The 11,262-nt window shown below is 32.4% G+C and overlaps 1 protein-coding gene across 1 annotated transcript in view; it reads right to left on the reverse strand.

Moving 5' to 3' along the window:
* Window positions 1–11,013, reverse strand: part of LOC108560050 (homeobox protein EMX1) — a 12,609-nt gene extending 1,596 nt beyond the window's left edge. The window contains exons 1-2 of the mRNA XM_017917475.1: window positions 9,961–11,013; window positions 184–356 (exon numbers count right to left, since the gene is read on the reverse strand). Of these exons, the coding sequence (XP_017772964.1) occupies window positions 184–356; window positions 9,961–10,543 (756 nt within the window). The 5' untranslated portion in view covers window positions 10,544–11,013. The remainder of the gene's footprint in view (window positions 1–183; window positions 357–9,960) is intronic.
* Between the last annotated feature and the right edge of the window lie 249 nt (window positions 11,014–11,262).

Here is an 11,262-nt window from a genome sequence, read left to right on the forward strand (position 1 = left end):
CGCGCGCCATGGAAATGATAACAATTGAATCGTTTTGATCCACGGCACACAACGATCCCAGATTACGTACACAAAGTACGTCCAATTTTTAATCCGCGTCTCCTCCTATTTGCTCTCTCAATTTTCCCAAAACCGAAATTCACTTAACGCAATCAAAATCGATGATTTGATGGTGTAATTTACCTGCGTTTCGGTGAGCGACAACGATTGCGCCAACTGCTTCCTCTCCGCCCCGACGACGTAATGGTTCTTCTCGAAGGCGTGCTCCAGTTTCAGCAGTTGCGAGGGGCTGAACGCCGTCCTTATCCTCTTTGGTTTCCTGAACGGTTGCAGCAGAAAACCGGGAATATCTGGACCTGAAACCCAAAAGAAAAAGTTACAAAATTAAACAATGAAACACTCCTTTCTATTGGACGTTGAGTGAATAATAGAGTTTACGCATCGACGAACACACATCAAAAATTATTATTAAAAAAAAAGTTCAAAACATAGTCGAGGGGATGATCTGCTTATATCTGATTCCCCCAATTTAATATAATATACACTTTTTTTTAGGTATTCACTCGGGGCGTGAAACTAGATTAAGTCGTGCATTATAACGTTAAATTCTTGTCATTCAGAAGTCAATCATAAGCTCGTTATATTGTATTATACTTTTTATTGTTGTTGTCATTCATTCATTCAGAAGAGGGTGAAATGTACACTTTTCCCATGTCCGCTGTAACTTTTTTTTAGCTTTTTTGTCAACGTACAACACAACAATTGCACAATGTGCAACAATTAAGTAGATTTAACGGATTCAAACTCAAACTTCATACGTGAAAATGGAATAAGTTTCAATTTGTGTGTTTTTTAAAGGTAAATCAAGTGTTCGCGTTTTAATGGAATCATTAAGGTGACAATGGGGCGCTTATCAGGCACGAACCGGCACCGAAAATAACAAAAATTTAATACAGAAATAAGTTGTGTGTTTGTGTGTATTTTATGTATTTTATAAAGAAGGAAAGAGACGATGAATTTATGACCGAAATTTGCGATTCAAATGACTCTCATGAATATTCATGCACGTTTTTTTTAGAAGCCCGCACCAATTTTTCAGTTTAATTTAGTTTTTAAACTACAGTTACAAGAATTTATTGTTTATATTTGTTAGTTTATTACATTTCGCGTTAATTAGTTGCAATAAATCGACGATGAATGTTCATATTTAGTTCAGAAAAAAGGACACGAATTTCGTTATAAAAATTGCAGATTTTTTTAAGTTTATAACAGTTATTAAGATGATTTCTTTTGCTATGAACTTTCTTATTGATCATTTACAAGATATTACTAAAATATTTCGATTTTATTGATTGTTTAGACAATTAAATTTTTTGAATTTTGTTATTGAAATTATTTGTAATATCTTGTTTTAAAAAGACTAAAAATTGTATTTTTTTTTAGTAAAATTGCGTGTATAAAGAATGTGTAGGTTTGATTAATGAAGAGATTGTGAGTTTTTTGGAAAGTTTTAAGTGCGTTTTTTTTGCGCTTCTTCGGCCCTTGTTTATTGGTACATTCTATGCAAATGCGCTCCCAATTTGTACTGTGGGACAAATCCTCTCGCCTCAACCACACAGAAAAAGCCGACTCGCTCTTCGTCCGCCCGTTTTCTCTGCAAATTTTGAACGTTTTACAAATTTTGAACAAACAAATATTGAGAAAAGAGAGAAAGAAAAAGGGAATTGTTGTTGTTGGTGATTTCACAAGTCAATTAAGAGTGTGCGGTTCGCGTGAGTGCACGCCATTAGAGTGTTAGAGCTCTTTGCGATCAAACTGATATACCATGCGGCTACGTATTCATTACGTGAGAACTCTTCGAGCAAACCGAACCAAAACCACGAGAAGTACAACAAAGAAAAAAAAGTGGAAGCGAAAAGAGAGAAGTTGAAGGGTGGAGGAGGAAATATTATATACCTTAATGCCACCTCTTTATCTCTTTCTCGCTCAATTCTAAAACAATTATTTCTCTCTCGCTCTCTCTCTCTGGCAGCGCCGCATGCGATCGCGCCGAAGAGCGAAACAGATGAACGTTACGTTACGTTACATGTACGGAAAGACGAAGCAACCTGGAACGAAAACAATTTCATCGTCCACGCGTAGCCGTATTATTAATCAAGTAAACTGTGTGTGTAAAACCAATATCACAAACGGAAAATATTAGTACCGCAAACTTCGTGCCACGAACTACTCGATTTATACTCTTTCTTTTCTTTTGTTTTTCTTTTTTTTCCAAATGAAGCCATAAACATCATCCACGATTCTTCATTTCACACCTTAAATAATCTCTTCATTTAAACACCTCAAAACTTAACAATTTAATCAAAGCCGAAACCGAAACTTTTGTACTAAATTCTCGTTCACAAATTTATGATATTTCACACCCCGTAAAACTTTACCACCAATCATTTAGGTTTATCCCAAAAGCTTTGGTCAAACTGCATCACCTTTATCTACACAAAACTGTGAAATTGTCCATCATAAAGTTGTAAACTAATAATTTAAACATTGCATTGAATTGAACAATTTTTACTGCTTTGTAAACGCGTCCATTGTCATGTTTCGGCTGGATATTTTTCGGAAATTTTACGGCCGCAATAAACTTTATTTTGACCGGTAGCAAAGGCAACAATTACAGAACGATCTACGCATTTCTTTACAAGTTTTAACCAATTTGACAAATTTTCCTCAACGTTTTAGATTAGAGGAAAGTTTGTAAAAGTTGCACGAGTTTCTTTGCAAAACTAATTGATAATTATTCGCTGGAGATTAGAAGCAGAGGAGGTCGCAGAGTTTATCGTTTGTGTATGTAGAATCATTAGTTAATTTAATTTGTTTCGAATTTTCGCAACGAAAACAGAAATTGATGCTGATAATTGGAGGCAGAAATTGGATAAAGGTCATCTCTTTGAATTCACGCAAAAAAAAAAACGTTGATGTTTACATTAGGAATTTAAACAAAATTTGTTTGCTTTTGTAAGTTAAGAAATAGAGAAGTTGAAATTTAAAGCAAATAAATTAAAAAAGTATTAAAAACACGGTCGTTCGCGTGACTGCAGCATTCAGGATAATAATTTTAATAACAATAATTAAAATATTATCTGCGCAACGCGTTTATACGTAATTCAATTACGTTTACGTCTTACGGTCTAACGCTTATTTACGACACGAAAATGTTTGTTTTGTTTTTTTTTACTTTAGAATCAATTACATGATTAATTTATACGTTTTTCGTCAACTTTTTCTTACGTTTTCTTACGTAATTTGTTAAAAAAACATGTGAAATTAACTTAAAATTAAGTTGAATTCATTATCTAATGATTATAATTAATTTCCTTCCTTTTATCGCCTTAAGTTTTCTTACGTACTTAAGTTTTTTTTTTAAAAAAATATAATTACTTTAGAATCAATTACATGATTAATTTATACGTTTTTTTTTTACAATTTTCGTCAACTTTTTCTTACGTTATTTTACGTTTTCTTACGTAATTTGTTAATAAAAATGTGTGAAATTAACTTAAAATTGAGTTAAATTAATTATCTAATGATTATAATCAATTTCCTTCCTTTTATCGCCTTAAGTTTTCTTACGTACTTAAGTTTTTTTTTAAATTTATTTTTAAATTGAATAGAAATTAAATAATTTCTTTACTTTTTAACACATTTCTTCGATTAAACTGTGAATTAAGTTAAGTTTTCTTACGGACTTGCGTAAAAATTTCCGCTTGCTTTGCAATGAAATGAGACAGAGATAGAGATAGAGATTGAGAGAATCCGGATAATAATTAAGGTTTAATTACGAGCGAGCCGCTTATTATCGTCATCATGATGTTTGCGCGCGGACCTCGAAGATGATGATGAAATAAAAAAGAGAATGAAATACAAAGAGAAGCACAGAAGAGAAGAGAGGTGTTGTTTAAAAAGCAGTTACCGAGGACCTTAATTGTTAAATAAATGCCGCAGCATTAACCGCCGCATTATCATTATTAACGCAAGACGCGTCTCTCTTTTCTATCTTTCTCTCTCTCTTTTTCTCTTCGTTCCAGAAGGATAACAACAACAGCAACAGCAAACCAATGATTATCAAGAGAACGAAAAAAAAGTCGTGTTTTTAGTGTGAGGAAAAACAGTTAAAAGCTTCATTAATTGCATACAAATTGAGTGAAAACGTAAGCATTTTCGTACTCGAATTACTCTTTTTCTCTTCATTCCAGAAGGTTAACAATAATAAACCAATGATTATCAACAAACCAAAGATACAATACTTTAATATTTCGTGTTTTTTTTATTGAAAAAAACGTTAAATTTCTTCATTTCAAAGCTTATTTAATAACACACAAATTGAAGTGAAAACGTGAGAATCTTCATATTCGAATTACTCTTTTTCTCTTCATTCCAGAAGATTAACAATAACAAACCAATGATTATCAACAAACCAAAGATATAATATTTTAAACAGTCGTGTTTTTTGATTGAAAAAACGTTAAATTTCTTCATTTTAAAACTTCATTAATTACATACAAATTGAAGTGAAAACGCAAGCATTTTCGTACTCGAATTACTCTTTTTCTCTTCATTCCAGAAGGTTTACAATAATAAACCAATGATTATCAACAAACCAAAGATACAATACTTTAATATTTCGTGTTTTTTTTATTGAAAAAAACGTTAAATTTCTTCATTTCAATGCTTCATTAACAACATACAAATTGAAGTATCAACGCGAGCATTTTCATATTCGAATTACTCTATTTCTCTTCATTCCAGAAGGTTAACAACAATAAACCAATGATTATCAACAAAACAAAGATTTAATACTTTAATATTTCGTGTTTTTTTTATTGAAAAAAACGTTAAATTTCTTCATTTCAAAGCTGCATTAATTACACATAAATTGAAGTGAAAACGCAAGAATCTTCATATTCGAATCACTCTTTTTCTCTTCAGTCCAGAAAGTTAACAACAATAAACCAATGATTATCAACAAACCAAAGACAAAATACTTTAAACAGTCGTGTTTTTTGAATGAGAAAAACGTTAAATTTCTTCATTTCAAAGCTTCATTAATAGCATACAAATTGAAGTAAAAACGCGAGCATTTTCATATTCGAATTACTCTTTTTCTCTTCATTCCAGAAAGTTAACAACAACAAATTAATGATTATAAACAAAGCAAAGATATAATAGTTTAAACAATCGTGTTTTTTGAATGAGAAAAACGTTAAATTTCTTTATTTTAAAGCTTCATTAATAGCATACAAATTGAAGTAAAAACGCGAGCATTTTCGTACTGGAATTACTCTTTTTCTCTTCATTCCAGAAGGTTAACAAAAATAAACCAATGATTATCAACAAAACAAAGATATAATACTTTAAAAGTCGTGTTTTTTGATTGAAAAAAACGTTAAATTTCTTCATTTCAAAGCTTCTTTAATAACACACAAATTGAAGTGAAAACGCGAGAATCTTCATATTCGAATTACTCTTTTTCTCTTCAGTCCAGAAGATTAACAAGAACAAACCAATGATTATCAACAAACCAAAGATATAATACTTTAAGCAATCGAGTTTTTTGATTGAAAAAAACGTTAAATTTCTTCATTTTAAAGCTTCATTAATAGCATACAAATTGAAGTAAAAACGCGAGCATTTTCGTACTGGAATTACTCTTTTTCTCTTCATTCCAGAAGGTTAACAAAAATAAACCAATGATTATCAACAAAACAAAGATATAATACTTTAAACAGTCGTGTTTTTTGATTGAAAAAAACGTTAAATTTCTTCATTTCAAAGCTTCTTTAATAACACACAAATTGAAGTAAAAACGTGAGAATCTTCATATTGGAATTACTCTTTTTCTCTTCATTCCAGAAAGTTAACAAAAACAAACCAATGATTATCAACAAACCAAAGATATAATACTTTACATAGTTGTTTTTTTTTTAAATGAAAAAACGTTAAATTTCTTCATTTCAAAGCTTCATTGATAATAAAAAACGCGAGCATTTTCGTACTGGAATTACTCTTTTTTTCTTCATTCCAGAAGGTTAACAACGACAAACCAATGATTATTAACAAACCAAAGATATAGTACTATAAAATTTTGTGTTTTTTTTTGAATGAGAAAAACGTTAAATTTCTTCATTTTAAAACTTCATTAATTACATACAAAATGCAAGCATCTTCATATTCGAATTACTCTTTTTCTCTTCATTCCAGAAGGTTAACACCAATAAACCAATGTGTTTTTTGATTGAAAAAAACGTTAAATTTCTTCATTTTAAAACTTCATTAGTTACATACAAACGCAAGCATCTTCATATTCGAATTACTCTTTTTCTCTTCATTCCAGAAGGTTAACCAATGTGTTTTTTGATTGAAAAAAACGTAGAATTTTTAAAACTTCATTAATTACATACAAATTGAAGTGAAAACGCACCGAATTATGCAATTAAACGTACCAAAGAAAAAAAAAACGTTCATTCGAAGTTCGTGTGTGGATCAAGTAAAAAAATAAAAGCGTTTTTCGGTCTTTACCATCATTAACGTGTTCCTCCTCCTCTTTCAAAATTTGTACATTATTTCTTCCTTTCGATTCCGTTGGCTTTCCGCTCGGTTTGGCAGGTATTTTAACCGTGTAATTATTGCATAAACTGAAGAGCTTGAAGGATGAAAAGAAAGAGAGAAAAAAGCGAACTTTTTTTTTGGGTCTTTTCGTCTACTGCGTTTCGAAAATGCGTCGGATGGATGGATGGAATGTGTTGCACAGATCGTTCGCTCTTATATACGTGTATATAAAGGGGGGCAATTATATTATTAAAGTATTAATTTCAAAGAGTTAAGTTATAATAACACGGTGGTAGCTCGGAGATATAATTACGTGCGCTGCTAATGTGTAAATAATTACCGTGCTCCGAAAGGCATTTTCACGATCGCTATCAACTCTCTTCTTCACCAAAACGAAACGAAACACAAAAACACAAAAAGAGGAACAGAAAAATTTCGTTGCGAGAGGCCAAACGCGAACAAAGAAAAAAAGAGACGACAGGCGTTTTCGGTTGTTGAGGGAAATTATCATAATTTTCCTCAAATTCATGAACGCAATCTACATCTTAGCATGATGATGATGATCTTCATCTCGAGTTACATCCAAAAAAAAGAGCTCATCAACATCTAAAATATGTTTTGCAATAAAATGTGACCTTCTTTCGAAAAGAATCGGAGTGATCGCATGACCTTCTTCGATGCACACTACAAATTGCATGTTTTAAATAATCAAGTTAACTTTGCTTTGCGAAAGGAAGCAAAAGACTAAACGTTTTCTTTCTTTCGAGGATGCGATTAGGTAAAGACAGACTAGGTTTCTGCTGCTGCTGCTGCAATTTGCGTGCAATAAATTACCTCTCGAATCGCTTCCTTGTTGTTCCTTGCGAAGAAACCCGAATTAGTCTAATTAATAGCAATACACTTAAGCCTAATTATCCCGCAGCATCCAATGATGATTACAGTACATCTATATATGAAAGGGAAATGATTTGCTTAATTGAAGTTTTAACTGTATTCCCCGTATCGTTTATCTTCCAACTTCCTTAAACTTACTTAAACACTTTAAACTCAGTCGTAAAGTTTTGGAATAAATCACGGTTTCAATTTGATTGATTCAATTTTGTGTGCGTTTCACAATGAAGGCGAACTAATTTGAAACTGTTTATTGTAATTATCTGGTCTTTCTGTTCAACGTTTTTTTTTTTTTTTTTTTTTTTATCTCTGCGCGCTCGTAAATCTATTAGGAGATTAGATAAATTGGAAGTTAATTAAGTAATTTGAAAGTAGATCAGATCGGCCGTTAAAGATATTATTATTATTGACCGTTTTTGTTTTTTGATTGGCGTCAATTGTTCGTGTCTTTGCAAAGTGCACAAAAAAAAATCAAGCAAGCGAGAAACGCTGTTTGCAGCGAGGAGGGAGATGTGAAAGTCCGAGCGTGATTAAAGGTGAAAAATTTACAAATTAGATTGGAAAATTACGTTCGAAAAGTTGCAGGTTTTAGTACTAGATATTATTATGAAGATTTCTTGTTAGTAAATCTGCGATTTTGGTAATGAATTTGACTGACTTAAACGACCGTTTCTAAACTGTAAACCACTAAAAAGTACATTTAACTTTTCAACATGATAATTCTTTTACAAATCATTTGAACTAAACAAATTCATTAATTTATTTCATATCAATTTTTCAATTGATTTAGTTCAATTAGCAAATGTGTAATTAAAAAATTGACATAAATGTCAAAATATTTGTTTTTAATCAATGTAATACGTTCTTTGAAATGTCATTACAATTGTCAACTTCATGTCATTTTATCGTTAAAACAAATTTTAATTTGTGGATTTGTTTTAGTAATAATTTTAACTACTTTCCACTTGTTTTTTAATTGATTTATTTAGTTTAATTAACAAATATGTTTATTAATTAATAAACAAAATACAAAGTCAAAATATTATTTTTGATCAATGTAATACTTTCTTTTAATTGTCCTTATCATTGTCAACTTCATGTCATTTTATCGTTAAAACAAATTTCAATTTGTGGATTCATTATAGTAATCATTTTTATTTGCTTTTAATGGATTGATTTAGTTTAATTAACAAATATGTTTATTAATACACCAAATAGATGTAAAAGTTAAAATATTAGTTTTTAATCAATGTAATACGTTCTTTGAATTGTCATTATCAATGTCAACTTTATGTCATTTTATCGTTAAAACAAATTTCGATTTGTGGATTTGTTTTATCAATAATTTTAACAACTTTCCACTTGTTTTTTAATTGATTTATTTAGTTTAAATAACAAATATGTTAATTAATTAACAAACAGAATTGATGTTAAAAACTCAAAATATTATTTTTTGATTAATGTAAAACGTTCTTTTAATTGTCATTATCATTGTCAACTTCATGTCATTTTATCGTTAAAACAAATTTCAATTTGTGGATTCGTTTTAGTAATAATTATAACTACTTTCCACTTGATTTTTAATTGATTTATTTAGTTTAATTAACATATATGTTTATTAATACACGTAAAAGTTAAAATATTAGTTTTTAATCAATGTAAAACGTTCTTTTAATTGTCATTGTCATTATCATTGTCAACTTTATCTCATTTTATCGTTAAATCCAATTTCGATTTGTTGATTCATTTTATCAACAATTTTAACTACTTCCCACTTGTTTTTAATTGATTTATTTAGTTTAATTAACAAATATGTTTATTATTTAATCAACAGAATTGATGTTAACAACTCAAAATATTATTTTTTGATCAATGTAAAACGTTCTTTTAATTGTCATTATCATTATCAACTTCATATCATTTTATCGTTGAAACAAATTTCGATTTGTGGATTCGTTTCATCTATAATTTTAACTACTTTCCACTTGTTTTTAATTGATTCATTTAGTTCAATTAACAAATATGTTTATTAATTAATAAACAAAATTCAAACTCAAAATATTATTTTTTGATCAATGTAAAACGTTCTTTCAATTGTCCTTATCATTATCAACTTCATGTCATATTAAACAAAACACAAACAAAAAAAGTGTTTATCAATATGATGGAAAAAAAACAACAAACAAAAACAGTTATGATCAAAGTAATTTGTTCTATTTTTTCTTTTTTTTAATTGAATCAGTTTTATAATTAGTTCAATTCATTTATTGACAAACTTAAGTTAGTTTAATTTATGGATTATTATTAAGTGTAAATTAATTTTTGATGTTGTGATTCGCTCTTATTAGTTTGCACGTCAATTTGATGTTGGTAGCGCTCTTTGATTGTTGATTGTTTCTATGGTTACGCGTTGTTATTATCAAAGTGACGTTTCTCTAAAGTGAAGTGTTTGTTGTGACTTACCTCCTGGAAATCTGTGCGGGAATATCCGTCCGTGCCGCGAAAGTAGCCACGGATATAGAGGGTAGCTGTCTCTCGGTTGCGAGTGTGTGGTGAGCGGCGACGGTTGCGGGAATCCGTGCTGACCGGAGCTGAGGGCCGCCGCCAACGCGGCACCCTGGAAATGTGCGGCTAAGGCGAAGGGATGCTGACCGTGGTTATGGACCATCTCGGGTTGCATGAAACCGCCGCCTCCGCCGTTCTTGGAGACGAGATTCGGATCGTAGGTGGGACTAGGTCGGACGAGGGTGTGCGCCGGTATTCCGGGTACCATGATGGGCGGCTTCGGAGAGCTCTGCGGCGACACCTGGGGCGACGACGAGTAATGATGTTTCGGAGATGATCCAACGCCGCCTCCGTTCAATCTGATTTCCGCATCGCTCGATGGTGATAGCGGGGCCGAACTCTCCGAGTAGTGGATCGGCGAGTGCTGCGGACTCGGTTGACTCGCGCCGCCGACGATCGAGTCTATGGAGAAGCCGATCTTCGGCTTCGACGGCACCGCGACTATTGGGGTCGGTGCGAGAGGCATCATTGTTAGATTCATCTGACTAACCGTGACTAATCTTATCTATATATTTATTTATGTGTGTATATATATATATGAGAGCGACACAGCTAACGCATGTCTTTGCAATATTTGCTACCACGAACACATCATCACTTCCAGAATCCAAGTTTGCACAAGAACAGAGCACGAACAAATCTGCAGGTGGAAAGGAAACCCGACGGCTTCAGCTACCTACACCATATGGTCCGTCGCACTCGCGATTCGGTAAGTATCCTTTATTTTAATTTCTCTTATTCAACAACTCGAGACACACGGACACACTAAACAACTGCGCACTTTGGGTAAACTTTAATCGTTTTGTCGTTCCAAAAAAAAAAAACGTAAAAATTGAAGCAAAGAAATCCTTGGGATATGTGTGAAAATGATGAGTTATTAGCAGGACTAAACTGTTGTAAGCCGCATGCTACCGTCTGCAACACTTTCGAGATAATAACTTGATGGACCACTCGACCCGACGCTCCCGTAACAGGGAAAACCTTCGATGGTCAACCGGGGTTCAGGGAGTGGGGGTGAGCGTCCGCTGCGATTGGTGCGCCACGCCTCGCTCCGCCTCCGTCGCTGGTTGGCTCCGCTCCCAATCGAAATGGCATTGCTCGGGAAACGCCCACGCGCGGGAAAAAAGGGCGGGGCGTGCTCGCACACCTCTTTTACGCGACGCGACGCGACGAAAGAAGCAATAAACCCACGCGATTGAA

This window comes from Nicrophorus vespilloides, unplaced genomic scaffold (assembly GCF_001412225.1).
Source record: "Nicrophorus vespilloides isolate i.1.1-1 unplaced genomic scaffold, Nicve_v1.0, whole genome shotgun sequence".
NCBI classification, from domain to species: domain Eukaryota; kingdom Metazoa; phylum Arthropoda; class Insecta; order Coleoptera; family Silphidae; genus Nicrophorus; species Nicrophorus vespilloides.